Below are 19,786 nucleotides of genomic sequence, written 5' to 3' on the forward strand. Positions count from 1 at the left end.
CCAGCAATCTGTATTTTTAACAAGCCCTCCTGGTACACTGAAGTTTGAGAACCACTTCTTTAGATCATCCACAAGAATACCATGAGATTTTTAGGAGGTCAAGACAGGTAGATCCCAACTTTCAAATAAGTTGTAATGAATTGTTTAGATTCTAAACAAGAATACACTTAGGAATTTACAAAAGAAGTGGCTTGCAAGCTAGCTATTTAATAAGCAAATCACAAAAATGTAAGGCATTAATGACAATGGAAGAGAGGCCTTTGATGGGAGATTCCTGATCTCTCTCTACGGCCCTGCCAATGCCTGCTAGATTTACGGGTGAACAAAGTTAGGACGCTTCAGCAGTGGGGGAAAATAGGCACAGATGAGGAGACCCAGCTACAGGGACAGCGTGAAAAAAACCCGAAGGGCTTCGGGCCTGACGGTGGAAAAGCTGGTGCGGGCCCACAGCTGGCAACACAGAAGTGTGATATCACACAAACAAAGGAGGAGGTTAGATCACACTTGCAGCCTTGCCTTCAGGTCACTACGTTTTATGAGAGACATTGATAAAACCAGTTCATTTCTACTGAAAGCACAGGGAACGAATAAGATTTATACTCTAACATACTGGGAGTGTTTATTCAGAAAAGAGAAGACTGGGAGGATCTGATAGCTATTTTATAACTGAAGGGGTGTCATGTGGAATAGAAATTAGACATCTTTTATTACTTCGAAGAAAAGAAGTAGGACCAATGGTTAGAAGTTAATAGACAACATATTTTATCTCAATATGAGAAAATTTTCTAACGATTAGAGCTATTAAATAAATTGAGTTGCCTTGTAAGGCTGTAGGACTTTGCTCACTGAAAGCATTGCAGTGAAAGGCTAGACAGACTGCTTGTCATGAATTTAGTGGGAAGGAGGATTACACTGGGAAGTTAGCCGACGTTATCTCTATGTTTCTTTCCAACTTTACAATTCTATGAATATATGTTACCTGCTAGAAGCTACCATACAAAAGTAGATTTTACTTCAAAATCACCTTAAGCACATTAAGTACTTTTCTTTTAAAATGATTTAAATTGATAATTTTTCCCTAATGCACTCCTCTATGTACTCAATAAATATATGGCACCTTAATAAATTCAACAAAGATATTTTGAACATTTACAAGTGTCAGAAGAGAAAAAATTCTTCCCAAGAGAATCTTATGAAGATTTTCAAATGTTGGAAAAGAACATCTTAGAAAGATTTCTAGTAAATAGAATATTCCATGCAATATAATAGATAGCAGATGGAAGAGAGGAAAAAAAGAACAATTTCTTTATGGTTACCCAAGGAGTCAGAGAATGCATGTGTCAGGAAGGTGGTTGATTGCTTGATTTTGCATAACCTAATTGAGATTATTATTATTTTTAAATGTGGGTTTGTTGTGCTAATTAACTATAAACATATGGTATGTAAAACGCATGCTGCTAGGGTAAATTAATGTACCTCTAACATACATCCATATTTCATAGCTTCATCCACACAAATAAACCTCCTATGGAAGTGCTGTAAAGCAAACACAATTTTGCAAATTGCATATCACTAGTGGTAGAGCTGATACACCATTTTCCCATCATTATCCCTGACATTTCACTCACAATAATGATGAGAGGCATTTTCAAATAGAAAATTTCTCCCATGGAACTGATTAATGTGATGAAGTACTGTATAGAAATGAGGGAAAGCACAAAATCTCTGCAATTCCTAACTTTTAATTTTATCTGTACGCAAATTTCTTCTGTAACACGCGACTGAAACTAGTTATATGGAAACCAAGACATTCAAGTCAACAAACACTTATTTTGCACCTACTATGCACCAGGCATCATGCCGGGAAACAAAGACTAAATAAAACAGAGTATCTGTACTTTCGTAACTCCCTAAGGATTGTGTTCTCTTTAATTTCAGTATATTCAAAAGATCTTAAGCAAACTCTTCAGCTCCATAGCCAACATCGACCACAAGATCTTTGAGTCATGTTCTCCATATCCCATGAAACCTCTTATTTAAAATTATTATATATATATATGTTATTCCTCTTGTCGCTCCAAACCCATTAAATATCTTATGTTTATTATATATTGAGTTTTCAGTAGTCCAGTTGCCATCCTGTAAATTATAATTACTTCTCAGAAGCTCCAAACCCATTAAATATCTTATGTTTATTATATATTGAGTTTTAAGTAGTCCAGTTGCCATCCTGTAATTTATAATTACTTCTCAGAAATTCCTGTCAAAATATCTTCATTTCTGAATGTGAAACCAGCCTTGAAAAACACAGGTTCTATACAAGATGATTTTTAAAAAGACAGCTTTAAAAAAAGGCAGAGCTCAGGGCTGGCCCGGTGGTGTAGTGGTTAAGTTCGTGTGCTCTGCTTTGGTGGCCTGAGGTTCGCAGGTTCGGATCCTGGGCACAGACCTAGCACCACTTGTCAGGCCACGCTGTGGCAGCATCCCACATAAAATAGAGATAGATTGGCACAGATGTTAGCTCAAAGCCAATCTTCCTCACAAAAAAACCCCCCAAAAACAGAGCTCTACTTTTAACAATCCAGACAAATGTCCCAGATTAAGCAGAAATAAGAGATTACAGCATGTTCAAGGTAGAAGGGAACTGAGATGGTCTAGTTCAGACACGGTAAATACTGGACCTGAATGCCACCACGACTCCCTGACCTGACCCTGACCCTGCAGCAGACATCACTAATCAATCACAATAACCCTCTGCCATCGAGCCTGGTATTCTCAACAAACGCTCCAGAAAGTCACTACCAATTTATCAAGCTCAGCACTAAAAGTGAAACTCATCTGCCATCCCTTTTCTGGTTCAATCATTTTATTTTATAGGTAAGGAAACAGAGACCTGGAAAGATAAAGTGACTTCCGCCAAGATTAAACAGCCTCTAAAAGGCAGTGCGAGGACTCAAAACGTCTCCTGCCTGTAAATCAGAATTTCCTGTCATTATCACATCCTTCCTTTCCAAACTGCCCTTAATAAAACTCTTGGTTCTCTAGGTCTCTGATAAGTATTTTCTTCTGTACTCATCAAGTGCTTTATCACTGAAGAGCCTACATAATTTATATTGTATGAGGATTTGCAGCATTTCCGCCTTCCTCTTACCTGAAAAGTATTTCACAAAAAAGGGATTTAGTGATTTTGGTTTTTTTACTGCATTGTGGTCTGGGGGCTTATAATCATCTTAGGCAATGTCAGAAAGAAGGCCTAATCAAGGTCTGTGGGAGAAGATCTGTAAGGAGGAGAGCAGTCTTTCAAATTTTTCATTTGATGAAAGTGCTAATATAAAAGGAAAAAAAGACTGCAAAATGAGGTTCAAGAAAGAAAAAGGCTCAAAAAGATAATAGTAAGTCCAGAGAAATTTTCAAAAAAAATAGTAGAAAAATCATCAAAGGGGAGGGACAACAAATAAGGTTAATACATACACTAGGAGATGCGCTAAATCGGTTTCTCCTACTGAGCAGGTAACGGGCAGTAGTGTTCTTATCTTCAGGAGGAGTCATAAAAACAAAGGTTTGTTTCGTTTTACAGATTTTATTCTAATTTTTCTTTTCAAAGGTTTTTCTCTTTATTAAGTCTTTGTAAGAATTAATATTTATAAGACATATTTATTAAGTCTTTCTCTTTACTAAGTCTCTTTATAAAGTCTTTTCTCTTTATTGAAAAGACTGATTTTCACCCTGATATGCATGGGTGAAGTAGAACCTTTTTTCACCAATACACTGAACTGTATAATTATTTCCAATAAGCTTGGACTTTGGAACTATTTCTCAAAACTGAAACTCCAATATTTCTACACGCTCTTTCCGAGTAGCACAGGCTGTCTACACAAACGATAATTGGTTACTCCACGTTAACTCTCTCAGCTGCTCTATTCTGGATCTGCCTTCTTTTGCCTCCTCACTGTTTCAAACTCTTGCCCACAGTGAAAACTCATCTCTAAATGTGGACAGTTTTCTGAGGGACCTTGTGTTCTGCAATTTTAATGTCTCAGATACTGTACGAAAAAAGGACCTGAAGAGGCGTTTTACCCCCACCCTGCGACTATCTGAATGATGACAATACAGCGATGGTGACCACGATGCTGAGAGCAATAAACTTTCCTCCACATTGCTGTGTGTCAGGGCCCAGGCTAAGCCTTTTTAATATATTCTCTCATATAATGCTTGAAACCTTATGAGTTAGATATATTATTACTATGTTCATTTAACAGGTAAGATGAGCTTCAGAGAGTTAGATAAAATGTGTAGGCCTAGCTACTAAGCGGCAGAACCAGGATTAAAACTCAGTTCAACTATTGATTCAACATGTACAGAGCACCTACTATGTGCCAAGCATGGTACTAGGTAATTATTCACTGTCAAGGGCAGTGGGTGCTCCTGGAAACCAGCACTAGTTTACTTAGTTAACATCTTTGGGATATGTCAGCTCTCTCTGTTCTGCAAGTGTAATACTAGAAGCATCCCTCAGACAAGAAACAGAAAGCCCTTTTAGTGCCCAGAAGAGGAAAGTAAACCAGCTTTGAGAAAAATCATGATGTGGATTCTGCCTCAAGCAGAGCTCAGGAAGTCAAAGTTAAAATGGCCTGATGCTACACACTTTTGGAAAGAAACTTGTTCATATGGTTCAATAGCCATAAAAATTTAAATTTGATAATGTAATTTCTGGAAGTCTATTTTAGTTTTGGGAATTTATTTTAAAGAAGTTATGTAAAACATGGAAAAATTATATGAATAAAAGATGTTTATGGCAGTGTTATTTATAGTACCTTAAAGGTGGAAGCAACCTGTAAGTCCAGAAAGAAGAAAATGATAACAAAGCCTGTCAATGAAATGATTTAAAGTTATTAAAAGCATAAAGACTATGTAGCTACCTTTAAAAATGTACACTTATATAAGACACAGTAAAGAAAGTAAAATTCAAATTCATCCTCTATGATTACCAATACGTAAAACTGTTTCTAAAAAGACTGGAAGTGAATACTTCAAAATTATAATATTGCTATTTGGGGTGGAACCACAGGTAGGGTCTGTCCTCTCACTTTTGGTAACACTGTCTCTTTCAGAATTTCTAAATAATTTTCATAGTGGTCTATGTATTCAAGATCAGAAAGATTAGAACTAAGTGCTAGGAACAACTAGCGAAGACATTTACAGTTTTGAGCTGAAAAGTCTTAATCAGAGGCTAGCCAACTGCTCAGAAAACTCAAAACGCAAATAGCAAAATATAATTACAAAAGAGGAAGCAGTGCCCATCTGGTGACCACACATAGTGATGACAACAATGGGGTTAACTTCAGAACCCAGGGAGATGAATACAGGAAAGTGGACATTAAAGCAGAAACATGAGTTGAGGGCAGGGTGGAGCCACCACGGCCACTGGTGTCTATTCTCATCGAAGGCAGGTTCCCAGGGCCGTGGGCAGAGATGCGAAGGAGGTCTAGTCAATTCCACCCTGGATGAGCATACTCACACTAACAAGCAGACCTCAGCATCTCTGCTTCTGTGACACCCCACGACCTTGGGAACATGTCCCCTTAGAGCTCCTGCCATCCTCTGAGTGGCAGAGTAAAGTGTATATGGCATTCCACCAACCAGAAAAGGCGATTTACTCCTCTACAACCTTGAACAGAGAAAACCCATGTTCATAATGACCCTGGGGTGCTGCGAAACCTTCTGGTGATGATAAAAGATTAGATCAGTTGGTCTAAAACCCAGCTGCACATCAGAATCACCTAGGAAGCTTAGTAAAATATTTTTCTCCTTGGGATTTTACCCTCTGATTTTGATTTAGTAGGTTTATTTTGGTACCCAAGAGTCTATATTTTTAACAAGCACCCAACAGATTACAGACATTTAGGAACCACTGGACTAAGCTACACATGGCATAATTTTAGTGTTTAATACAGCTTATAGTCTTTTCATTTACTTAAATAAATGGCTAGTCTTATCAGAATATTTAAGCAGAATATACATTCCCCAACCATGCCAGAAAACAGAATATTTACTATACCTGATAATCCAGCATGCAGAAACTTGGAAAGAACTGACAAATTCGGGATTCAAAAAAATAGGGGAAAATCCAGAAAATGGGTAGTTCTTTGTGACTGTTATCTAATGAACCACAAAAAAGGGGAAAGAAAATGAGAAACTGATATTAAAGAAAAAATAAAACAGATATCTATAACTGGAAAATTTCTGCTAATGGAAGAAAATGAAATCATTCAAAACATCTAAATCACACAAAAAAAGAGAATGTTTACCAGAGTGCCATTTATAACATGATCTTTCCCAAAAGTCAATGGAAACTTTTATATATAAAGGTTCTTTTATATCTAAAGACAGCTACAAAGGGTATGTAAAAGTAATCCTTACATGCATATCACTATAGTCTAGTTAAAGGCAAAGATATTACCAGAAAAGTGGGAAATAAAAAAGGAGCATCACTTTGAAGCACCAAGGTAGTCATGATGTGTGGAGGGAATCCTGGACTAGAACGCAGAGGCCTTGGGTCTGATCCTAGCTCTGCCACAACTCACTATGTCCATTTTCAGGGATGAATCAATCTTTTCTTAATCATGGAAGAGTCTTAAAAACAATCTTATCAAAGTTAATTTCTATGAGAGGCAGGGGACACAGCTATTATTTATGGAGCACCTCATATCAGCTGTATACAATGCTATGTACTTTTCATATATTATCTTCTTACAATAACCCCTAGAGTTAGATATTAATAATCCCATTTTACAGATGGGGAAACTGAAGCCACATGATTTAAGTAATTTGTTCAAGTTCACGCAGCTAATAAGCGGCAGAACCAGAACTGAAGCCTACAAAGCTCTTACTGCTTCCCCAATGACACTGACTGCATCCACTCTGATAACTGAACTTAAGAACCAAAAATGAGCAGAATACTTAACACTATGAGTCATGTTTTAGATTTTGTTTGCATTCTGTCCTCAAAGCACATTATCTGTGTAGCACAATTAATAGATAAGCTTGATCAAAAATTCCTGATACACTTAGAATTTATCAACTTGCAAGCTATAGAAACTAAAAAATGAACATACCAACTAATGAGACAATTATACAAAATACTTTGAAGTCCTCAACCACTTTAAACAGAACAATAACTCCCAGCCATTAACCCACCTCTATCTATCTGGGCATCTATGTGCCAGTAATAACCACAGCTAGGCTAGCGGACATCCAATCTTCCCACTCAAATCTTGGCACAGTTTGAAGTTCTGGGCCAGCTCCTGGGTGCCCTCTTTGAGTTCTGGGCAAGACTTCAGGCACATGGAATATAAGGTCCATGAGGGCAAAGATATGTGTCTTGTTCACTACCCTATTCCAAGCACCTAAACAGTACCTAGTACACAGTGGCCACTTAGTAAATATTTATTGAATAAATGACAACAGTTCACTGCTATTCTTCATATCCTCTTATGCCTATCAAAAACAAATGTCTTACCTATGAGCAATTTTAAAAACACATGATTAGGATAATACAAAGTATATCATGATAATGAAGTTTGCCACATCATCAAATACACCTGTTTAAAAAAAAGACAAGAACCTAAGACATGTATATTTTATCAGTGCTCTGATTCACTGAGCTCTGCTACTATTTGACAGGAAGCAGATACACAGATACATGTTTACTTTGCAGTAAGTAATAAATTACACACCTTGGCTTTGACCTTCTTTCCACATAGCAATTAACTTCTTGAATGTAACAGCCAGAGGTTCAACCAAGCCACCAAAAGGAGGATCTGTCACCATAATGACTCCTTCACCTTTATCTTCCTGTAAAAATGTTCTGCATACTTCAAGGGCAGCCTGGAACAAATAAAAATTCATTTCTAAATTAGGACCAGAGGGAGACACTTCATCCTACTTGGAGGAAAATGCATTAGGCTCAGTCTCACTCTTCGTACTGAAACTTCACCCATCCTGCCACCTTGGGGTCCCTCAGTGACATGCTGAAGCCTCTCGTTCAGCCCCCAAAGATGTTATCTTTGAGTTCCCTGATAGGCAGGTTTTTAAAATTGCAAATTCAAACACCATCACTATCAGAGGACTACACATTTCAAATGGTTAAATTAAACAACTAAATTTAGTAACCTAAAAGAGAGAAACTCATTACCCGTGAAGACTATCTAAAAGGCTAAATTCAGGTCAACAAACAGAAGCAGGGACTGCGCTGAGCACTGGGACACAAAGACGAATAAGAGATTCCTTTCCTCTCCGGTTTGTCCACTGCCGTGTAATCAGAGCTACAAATTACCAGTTAAACATGCACATGTTTTCAAGCATCAGGTAAATGACAGACATATTTGAACATGCACAGTAAGTAAATAAATGAACGTTCACAAATAACAAAGCTTATCCAGGCCATGAAATCATGCTATTAATACATTTTCCCAACAAAGTGAAGTGTTTCTAATAATTCCAAAGTTGACATTAACCACTGTCAGGGATATTTGTCATTTTTTGCTTTGGGAGAAGTTAATAAGAGATATACCTGTCATACTAACTCGAGACTACTGACTTTGTAGCAGTTTTCAAGTACTTAGCTATAAAAGCAAATCAACACTTACAGTATACAAAATGGCATGAGATTTTAAAGTTTAATGGCATTTTAAACTTTAATAAACCTATATGTACTTTATAATAAAATATATATTGTTCTACTACTAAATCAATTTAGAAGACCCAGTTGATGAGAGAAAAATCCACAACGCCCTAATCCCTTTCCCCCAGGAGAGTCTTTATTAGCTTCCTACTGGAAGTCCTACAGAAAGGATGGTGCGTCAGGAAGGGTGGTCATCTTTCAAGTGCTGCCTGGCACTTCCTTGACCTGCCTACGCGAACAAGGACTTAAAGTACCATTGACATTATTGAAAAACCTTCAAGTTCCTTAGAGTTAAAAGTAGAAAAAAAGAAAAAACAAACTATGCCTAAACTCTTAACTAAATTAAAAAAAAAAATTAAAGAATCTTTCCAGGTAAGAATCAATGGTGTAACGTCCCACATGAGTTGCTGAGGGTCCTAATGTTGACCACCTACAGAAAACAGATGTTTGATTATGCCACCAATGCTGACAGTACCTGAACTCTTTTCTTCATCTATCACTAAAAAAGTGCTTGGCATTTTAAATAGCCATCCTCTATACATCTTTTAACCCCCTTGACCATTAAGGCACATGACATGTTTTACTACCTGAAAGACTGTACTATTTGCCGTGAGGAAACCCCGTGCAGGAACTCCCGCTCTTTAATCCAGTGGCTGCAAGTGCTCCTGTGCAGTGGCAGGGCTCATATCCCCCACGCACCCTGGACACCTGCCCAGGCCCCGAGCAGATGCTTAAATACTTAGTGATTGATTAGTAGATAGTAAGTCTCTACTGAAAACCTTGACTCAGGAAGTAGGTAGGAAAAGGGCAGATAGTGAAATCCTTAAAACAATGGTTTTCTACAGATCCGTCTCTACAGCTGCAGCGCTATTTAGAGGGTGTTCCTAAAATCTAGAGAAAGGGAAGCCTGAGCTGGACAACTGTTTGCTTCTGAGAAAGATAAAGTGGAGCTCAGTCTTGGTAGCTTTTTCCAACCATTATGTTAGAAATTTATAAGGTAATTCTATAAACTTTCAATAAATGTTATATAGAATTTCCTAGAAAAAGGCTAATTACATGTTACTTTCTTAAAATATATAAAATTGCTAGCCAACCGTTAGGTATTTAAATGTAATTTTACTCTTGCCATTATTGTTCAAAATAAAAAGCAAAATCATGGTATAGGATTAACAAATAAACGAATAAGTCCTGACCCACTGCAGCAGCATCGAGCAGTAACATAACCTCAGCCACCTCCTCACCAGCATGTCGCCAGCCCTGACCAGACCCCCGAGCTCACGGTCCCACGGGTTCAAGAGGCCATCCTGGACACCTTCACACCAGTATTCCATGAGCCCACAAACTCAATACTGCCAAACTTCACTCCAGAACTTCCCTACCCTCCGTTTAGAAGAATGAAATACAAATCCGAGCCACCACCAAGTTATCTTTGACTTCTCCCCTAGTACACTTATCACCAAGTCTTCTTGTTTCATCTGGGCAACACCTACAGAATCCACTATCTTTCCTCTCTTTTTCCCACTGCCACTGCCCTAGTTGAGAAGTCCCTCATTATCTATTGTCAGGTGATTTTTCAATTCCTCGCCCTCCTTCATGCTCATGTAATCAGTTCTCAAATCCTAGTGATCATCAACCACATAAGCCCTTTGGGAAACTGTGAAATACATCTAATTCTAACTGCTATTTATTTCAATACTTGGTTTTCATGGCTATCACAGCTGAAAAATATATATCCCAATACTGATTCTGATGGAAGGAGGGCATCACTGGCTATACTCACTAAATCAGGAGACTCATTTTTCAATCCCAACCAGCAATTTAGAATTTGTTTTAATTCCCTGAATGCTTAGTTTGTCAGTCTTGCTTGGTTTTCACTCCATCATTAACTAATATCTTAAAGCACAATATATACTTAAGCATGGTTCACAATTTTTTAAAAAACTGATATATACACACATATGTATGGATATGCTTCAAGTAGTCTTGATAATTTCAAAACATTTTTGGCCAACCTCCTGTCAGGTGTGATTACTTGGGCGGTTATAGTTTCTGTTTTATAATAGGACTGAGAAAGAGCTCAAACTAGGAGTAGCAGTATCAGCTCTGCTGCATTGTTTACTCACAGTGAAGTTATTAATATCATATTGAAAGAAGCTTTTTTTAAGCCACTATCTTTTTTTTTTAAGACTATTTTTTAGAGTAGTTTTAGGTTCATAGCAGAATTGAGAGGAAGGTACAGAGATATCCCACATGCTCCCTGCCCCCAGACGTGGAGTCTTCCCCATTATCAACATTCCCCTCCAGAGTGGTACATTTGTTACAATGATGAACCTACAATGACAAATCATTATGACTCAGAGACCACAGTTTACATTAGGGTTCACTCTTGACACTATTTTTTTTTAAAGATTTTATTTTTTCCTTTTTCTCCCCAAAGCCCCCCGGTACATAGTTGTGTATTCTTCGTTGTGGGTTCTTCTAGTTGTGGCATGTGGGACGCTGCCTCAGCGTCTTGACACTATTTTTTAAGGATTACTTTAATAAAACCATAAAATCCCTTAACCAAGACATAAAATTTATCAGAGAAACAGACACCAAACAACTAACTACAGAATGAATTACAGTATCGTAAATCTACAAAGGAGAACTTCATCTTGTCTGGTGGTCAGGGGAGGCTGGAGAAAGTGACTTGGAACAGAGCTCTGGAGGATGAGATGAAGTTAAGAAGGCACAGAGAGAGTAGAGACAAAGGAAACAGGGTGGGCAAAAGCCCCCGTGGTGGAAGGGCCGGTTTGAGATAAAAGTCATGTGCCCTGAACACACACAGCAAAGCAGGAACAGGGAGAGGAGAAGCTGGAGAGTGCCAGGGCCCAGATCACAGAGCCATGCGGGCCTGGCTAAGAGAGTGGGTCTATTCAAAAAGCAGTGGAAAGTCACAAAAGAGAAATAACATGATTACTTCTAGATGCTCAATACACACTCAGTGAATGAACAAAAAGAAATATCAATAGATGGTGAACAGCCACAACTCGATCTTGACGGACTTCAGAAAAATAACGAAGGTGGTACACTTGAACTTGTTCTTCCACTAAAAGAGAAGAGATAATGATCATAATTCTTACCTTTCCATCAAAGAAGTGATGGTTAAACATGTTATAATGGCAAAAGCTATCTTCCATATAAAACTGTGAATACCTGTAAAATAATTTGTTTATTACTGGGGTTACTTGTCCAGCCACAGCTATACAATAAATAAATATAAACTAACTCTTAAAACTATGAAATCACACCTTTAATAAAATCAATTTCATCATTCTTTAGTTCTTTGAAATAAAAAATATTTTCACAAAATCTCAGGGAGTTGGTAAAAGTCAATGAATAACAAACTTAAATTATGTTCCCCAGTTTAAAAAGCCAGTAGCAAAACCAAGGAATACTCATATATAAAATACACATGTTCCTATGGGCCAGAAGATCACACATAAGCAATCAGATTACTGATAGATTATTATGCAATTTAAACTCGAGATGGGTTGGCAATTAAAATACATCTCTCATAGTCAGCAATTTTAAGAAAAATACTGAATCAACAATTCTGCTCAACAGCTGTTAATTATTTTCTTCTGTGGTTAATGAAAAAAAGTATTTAATACAGCTTTTCTTGTCCATTGCAGATTAGCTTAATAAAGTATGCTTCTTAATATAAAAGAAAAAGAACTATGTGCATTTCATATTTACTGAATTACTGCCAGGAAAGAGGGATATTTATTTACTGATCGAATCATTTTATTCTTCTAAAATACTACTTTAAAATGCAATCAGTAATGAATGAGTATCAGCTTTGGGTATTAACATTTTATAAATTTTTGCTAATTTACTAGGCAAAATTCATACCACATTATGGTTTAAATCTGCATTTACCTGATTTCTTACAAGACTGAGATTTCTTTATTCCTTAATTGTATTTGAACTGTCTATCTCTATGTTTTCCTCATTTATATATATGGGTCTTAATGTCTTCCTTGCTGATTTCTCAGTTTTTCACATATAGAAACCTCTTTGTTATCTCAATAGGATTTTGAAATTCAACAATTTTGTTATAAACAAGTCACACATGAACCACACCATCCTTGTAAGGAATACATAACCTGGTGAAAAGACTGATAAAAATCAGGCGGTTAAGTGTGCACGTTCCGCTTCTTGGTGGGCCGGGGTTCGTCAGTTCAGACCCCGGGTGCAGACATGGCACCGCATGACAAGCCATGCTGTGGCAGGCATCCCACACATAAAGTAGAGGAAGATGGGCACAGATGTTAGCTCAGGGCCAGTCTTCCTCAGCCAAAAAAAGAGGAGGCTTGGCAGCAGTTAGCTCAGGGCTAATCTTCCTCAAAAAGAAAAAAATCAGGGCCACATCTTTACTTCTACCACTTCTTTAACCAAATCATGACAGCAGCATGTCTCTGCTTCCACGTATACTCTTGGTTACTGATTCCTGCCTGTAACTGAGTCACCATCTCTGATTCATCCTCTTCTGGTTCTACTGTGGTCAGGAGCACCATCTCTAGTGAGACGGTCTGGTTTCAAACTCTGGGTCTCTCACTTACGAGTTGTGGAACTTTAGTAAGCTATTTAATCTATCTGAGCCTCAATTTCTTCATCTACAAAATGGAAGAAATTAATAGTTTCTACCCGATAGGACTTGGCAAGAATAAATGAGACAATGTAGGTAAAGTGCTTAACACAAGGCCAGCTACACAGCATATACTGAAATGTTAGGTATCATTATTTTAATAAATATCAACTAAAAAGATTTATGTCTTAATGTCCCTAATATTAGGGAGTTATGTTTATGTCCAACCCAAATTTCTCCTCCTATAATCTAAGCCCGTTTCTTCTTCTGTGGAGATGGATGAACAGCTGTCCACCATTCTCAGTACAATATCTCTTAATATCATTTAAGATATTCTCAGTATATCTGCTGATTTCATAAAAAATAAATTTGCACTGAAGAAATAAACAACAGGTTTAGATAACTGAAAAATATTTAAACTATATATTGTAACCCAATGAACAATCCAAAAACTGAGACAATGTCAATTACCATTAATAAAGGTCTTCCTATTTCACTCATATTTATCTCAATACTAGTACGGTTGTAGGTCAACTATCATTTGAGCTTTTCTTCTCTCTTGCAATGTTTTGTGAATGTGAGCAAAGGAAAATACAAGCTCTTTTTAAATATATTTCTACTCCCTCTCCATTTTTTTTTATTGCTTCACGAAAACACAATGGTCACTTTTAAAAATTAAAAAAGAAAATTTTATTTACATAAAATTCAGCACAGCACACTTGTCCAAAACATTTTGGACAGCAGTGGGCAGAGCTAGAGAGAAAAAAAGCCAAGATTTTGGCTCTAAGATTCCATCAAATACAAACAAGGAAGCATAATTATTCATATTTTAAGTTATGAAAAATCACTCAACATTACCCTCTTAAAATGAAACTGGCCAGAAAGAATTATTCTCTCCATTGAATCAGGCAAACAAAACCAATCAGAAATGCAGGCACTTGAAAACTGCTCAAAAGGACATTCATTTAATTGGCCATTCATTCTCTTTAAATGAGAGTCAGTTACCAAGTGTGAAACATGCTCTACACCCAGGAAATGTAATCAAGAGCAGAATAAAATTAGTTCATGAAATGAACCTAAGAAATTCATTTTTTTGATATAACTTTATTTGGATGATAGTTTGCCAAACAGAGTTTCACGTCTCACATCTTTCATGCTAAAATTAGAGCATACAGAAATCCATCTTAGCAAATGTTAACTTCATATCCTAGACCCCCTGAAAAGGATATTTATAGCACATCCACATAGAACACTGGAGTTGAAGCCATTCTCTGCAGCCTGGGACAGATCTTTCACAGGGAACAGCAAACCAAAGTCAAAGTGCCAAAACTAACAATTCACTGCTACTCTATACCAAACAGGAAGGTTTTCCAGATTTAACTGTGCTCCTTGTGAGAAATGTGAACCAACCACACGCTCCATCATACTGTAAACAAAGGCAGCAGACTGAGTTCATTCTGGCTACCGATGTGCTTCAAACCCAGCTCTCTCAATGCCCACTGCTGACCTTTTACAGAACTGACTCCGTGCAGACCGTAGGGTAGAGTACGGCATCAAAGACACTAAGCTGGGAGATCCCTAACACAACACCTTCCGCTTTTGTTTGCAACACATACACAGAGGTTTACAGACTTGAAAAGAAAAAAGTATCAGTGCATTCTATAGGTTATAAAATAACTTTATCCACATCCCCTACTCCCTACAGGAGATTTCAACCACAAGATCAAGAAAAGTAAATCTACAAAGGCATGGCATTTAAGGCAAAAGATTTAAGGGCCATATAAATCTTTCAAATTAAAAGTACATCAGGTAAGATGAAAAGAGTTCTGGAGAATGGCTGCACAAAGATGTGAAAGTGCTTTAACACTACTGAACTATGCACTTAAACACAGTTAACAGGGTAAATTTTATGCTATGTGTATTTTACCACAATTTTTTTAAAAAGGAAATCAGGGCAGTAGCAATGAACAATAAAAAATGAAATTAAGGAAACAATTTAATTTATAATAGCAACAAAAAGAATAAAAGATTTAGGAATAAATTTACTAAAAGAAGTACAAGACTTGTACACTGAAAACTACAAAATATTTAAAGAAACTAAAAAAGACTTCCATAAATGGAAAGACATATCATGTTCATGGACGGGATGAGTTAAATGTTAAGATAGAAATACTCCCCAAATTGACCGACAAATTCAATGCACTCCTTACAAAAATCTCAGCTGGCTTTTTTGTAGAAATTGACAAGCTGATCCTAAAATTTGTATGGAAATGCAAAGAAGCCACAATAGCCAAAACAATCTTGAAAAGGAATAAAGTTGGAAGACTCACACTTCCTAATTTCAAAACTTACTACAAAGCAACAGTAATCAAGATTGCATGGGACTGGCATAATGACAGACAAAGATCAATGAACAGAATTAATAGTTCAAAAATAAACACATACATTTATGGTCATTTGGTTTTCAATAAGGTACTAAGCAAATTCAACAGGAAAATAATTGTTTCAACAAATGATGCTGAGGCAACTGGACAGCCATATGCAAAAGAATAAAGTTGGACCCCTACCTCATACCATATATAAAAATGAACTCAAAATAGATCAGACCTAAATGTAAGAGCTAAAATTAGAAAACTCTTAGAAAACAACAGAAGTGTAAATATTCATGACCTTGGATTAGGCAATAGTTTCTTAGATATGACAGCTAAAACACAAACAACCAAAGAAAAAAGAAAAAAACTGGACTTCATCAAAAGCAAAAAGACAATCGACAAAATGGGAGAAAACATTCGTAAATCATATATATGATAAGGGTCTGGTATCCAGAATATATAAGAACTCTTTCAATTCAACAATAAAAAGACAAATAACTAATTAAAAATGGGCAAAAGATTGAATAAACCTATCTCAAAAAGATAAACAAATCACCCACAAGCACGTGAAAAGATGCTCAACATCATTAGCCATCAATAAAATGCAAAAGAAAACCACAATGAGATATCACATCAACAAGACAAACAATAACAAGTGTTAGCAAGGATGTGGAGAAATTAGAACTCTCACACATGGCTGGTGGAAATGTAAAATGGTGCAGTCACCCTGGAAAACAGTTTGGCAGCTCCTCAAGAAGTTAAACATAGAGTTACCATATGACCCAATAATTCCACTCCCAAGGTATATACCTGTTTGGGCTGAATTATGTTCCCCCCCCCAAATTCATCGGTTGAAACCCTAACCCCAGTATCTCACAATGTGACTGTATTTAAGGATGGGGCCTCTAGGGGCCGGCCCCATGGCCGAGTGGTTAAGTTCGCGTGCTCTGCTTCAGCAGCCCGGGGTTTCACTGGTTCCTGAGCATGGACACGGCACTCCTCATCGGGCCATGCTGAGGCGGCATCCCACATAGCACAACCAGAGGCACTCACAACTAGAATGTACAACTATATACGAGGGAAGCTTTGGGGAGAAGCAGAAGAAGAAGGAAAAAAAAAGACTGGAAACAGTTGTTAGCTCAGATGCCAATCTTAAAAAAAAAAAAAAATGGGGCCTCTAAAGACGTGACTAAGTTAAAATGAGGTAATTAGGGTGGACCCTAATGGGATATGACCCATGTCTTTATAAGAATAGGAAATTTAAACACACAAAGAGACACCAGGGGTGTACACACAGAGAAAAGACCAGGTGAGGACACAGTGAGAAGGCGGCCATCTACAAGCTAAGGAGAGAGGCCTCAGAAGAAACCAAACCTACTGACAGCTTGAACTTTTGGCCTCCAAAACTGTGAGAAAATAAATTTCTATTGTTCAAGCCACCCAGTCTATGATATTTTGCTATGGCAGCCCTAGCAAACTAATACAATACCCAAGAGATACAAAAACATACGTTCACAGGAAAACTTACACACAAATGTTCACAGCAGTATTATTCATAATAGCCAAAAAGTGGAAGCAACTGAAATGTCCATCAACTGATGAATGGATAAACAAAATTTCATATCTACACAATGCAGTATTATTCAGCCATAAAAAGGAATGAAGGGGGCCAGCCCAGTGACTTAGCGGTTAAGTTCGCACATTTCCACTTCGTTGGCCCGGAGTTCACCAGTTTGGAACCGGGGTGCAGACCTATGCACTGCATATCGAGCCATGCTCTGGCAGGCGTCCCACATATAAAATACAGGAAGATGGGCACAGATGTTAGCTCAGGGCCAATCTTCCTCAGCAAAAAGAGGATTGGTGGGATGTTAGCTCAGGGCTAATCTTTCCGGAAAAAAAAAGGAATGAAGTACTGATACATGTTACAACATGGATGAACTTTGAAAATATTATGCTAAGTGAAGAAACCAGACACTAAAGGTCTTATATTGTATAATTCTATTTGTAGGAAATATCCAGAATAGGCAAATCCACAGAAACTGAAAAGTAGATTAGTGGTAGCCAAGGGCTAGGGGAGGTTCCGGGAAATGAGGGGAGACTGCTTCTTGGGAGAGTGTTTCTTTCAAAGGTGACAGAAATGTTCTGGAATGAGACAGTGGTGATGGTTGCACAACCTCATGATTAATACTAAAAACCACTGTCTTATGTATGTGAAATATATCTCAATTAAAAAATACATATGCCTGAAACATAGCAGAGTGGAAAAAAAGACTATATTTTATGATTCTACTTTTAAAATGTTTATATGCATAAAAAAGCCTAAAAAGCCAAAATCCAGAATGTTTTGGGTGACAAAATTAAAGATCATGTTTTCTTAAAAAGGAAAAAAATAAATAAACCAGGGATCCTCAGAATTTGAACAAGTTCTTTGATATGAAACACTGATTTTTTCTGGCTTCTTTGTCTATAAACCAGTCCACCACAACTAACTTGGAAAAAGCGTCTCTCTAATGAAATCAGAATCATTATATAATTTCTAATGTAACTTCAAAGATGTTGGAAAGACAACACTGTACCCTTTCCACTGAAGTAAAAGTGCCAAAGGTAGGAATTTCAGCGCTGCTGACAACTGATATGTGCGGCCTTGAATAATTCCGTTGTAGACATCTGTTTCCATCCCTCCAGCACCTACATGCCCCCCCTTCAAACACCTATTCCCTACAAACAACCCACCCCATGTGGCTGATCAGGGGCTGGCCAGAGCACGCTCCCTGCCAGGCCACAGCGATGGTTCTGGAACGGGCACATGACCCCAGCCAAGCTAAGCAGAGTCCTCCCTGGAGTTTCACTGCTGGGTGCTCAAGACAGACTGCCTCTTTACACTGGGCAGTTAAGCTGAAACCACGTAAGCTTAAAGCTGCCCCCCAGCCAAGTCTCTGTAGAGTGAAGGCCACTATCTGTAGAAGAAAGCCACCACACAGAGACAGAATAAGAGGTGGAGAGAGAAAGACAGAGCCCTAACCACACGGGTGAGGCGCACGGTCCGACTGTACTGAAGCCTGCTACAGCCCAGACTCCAGTGCTGTGAGCCAAGAAATTGTCTTTGACATAAATGGATTTCCAGGCCTCCAGTGATAGATTCCTGACCAATAGGAGTACCTATTCTAAATATATGAATAACCTGGAAACCAGTTATTCTCCTCTGAAAACCTCTGTGGAACAAGTCAGGGGAACAGATAGAGAAAGAGAGAGACAGAAGGATGACAAGAGAGAAACGGGCTACAGAAGAAAGGCTTACATACACTTTCAAAAGCAAAGTTCTTCCCAGAGGATAACTTAATTTTTGGAGTCAGACTGACCAAGTTTGAATCCTGACTTGGCCATTAATAAACTGTAACTTTAGTCAAGTTATTTAACCTCTTTGTATCTCAGTTTTCTCAGCTGGAAAGTGAGGATAAGAGCATCTATCTTAGAGGGCTATTGTGAGCACCAACGAGTTAAAACACAGTTTGACAGTGGCAAGCACTCAATAAATACCAGTTATTGCTAATATTCTTATTATAAGAACCCAAAAGTTAAACTTTTACCTTTAAAAGAATATATTTATAATAACTTAACAATAATACTTTAGAAAGGAATGTGATATTCAAAAAGAGAAACTATTTCCATACAATGGAATATTGTACAGTCATAAAAAGAATGAAGCTGTTATATGCTACGACATGGATGAACCTTAAAAGCATTATGCTACATGAAAGAAGCCACACACAAAGGTCACATATTGTATAATTACATTTACATAAAACATCCAGAATATACAAATCCATGGAGACAGAAAGCACATCAGTGGTTGTCAGAGGAAATGAGTACAGGGTTTCTTTTCAGTGTGATGGAAATATTCTAGAATTAGATAGTGGTGATAGTTGCAAAACATAGTGAATATACCCAAAACCACTGAAATACATACATTAAAATGGTAAATTGTAAGTGAATTATATCTCAGTTAAAAAAAAGAAATTGAGTTTATCTTGAAGAAACCTATATCACTTATGGAATTCCATTTTGCTGAGCATCACTCGTGTCAAGCAGATATTAGTA

At 37.5% G+C, this 19,786-nt stretch overlaps 1 protein-coding gene across 4 annotated transcripts in view; it reads right to left on the reverse strand.

Annotated features, from left to right (window-relative positions):
• The window catches only part of ZCCHC4 (zinc finger CCHC-type containing 4), a 43,788-nt gene that overhangs the window by 8,106 nt on the left and 15,896 nt on the right, over positions 1 to 19,786 (reverse strand). For all 4 annotated transcript variants that reach the window (XM_046657580.1, XM_046657579.1, XM_046657578.1 and 1 more), the window contains 3 exons: positions 11,806 to 11,878; positions 7,737 to 7,887; positions 6,059 to 6,159 (listed from right to left, as the gene is read on the reverse strand). In XM_046657580.1, the coding sequence (XP_046513536.1) occupies positions 6,059 to 6,159; positions 7,737 to 7,887; positions 11,806 to 11,878 (325 nt within the window). The remainder of the gene's footprint in view (positions 1 to 6,058; positions 6,160 to 7,736; positions 7,888 to 11,805; positions 11,879 to 19,786) is intronic.

This window comes from Equus quagga, chromosome 3 (assembly GCF_021613505.1).
Source record: "Equus quagga isolate Etosha38 chromosome 3, UCLA_HA_Equagga_1.0, whole genome shotgun sequence".
NCBI lineage: Eukaryota > Metazoa > Chordata > Mammalia > Perissodactyla > Equidae > Equus > Equus quagga.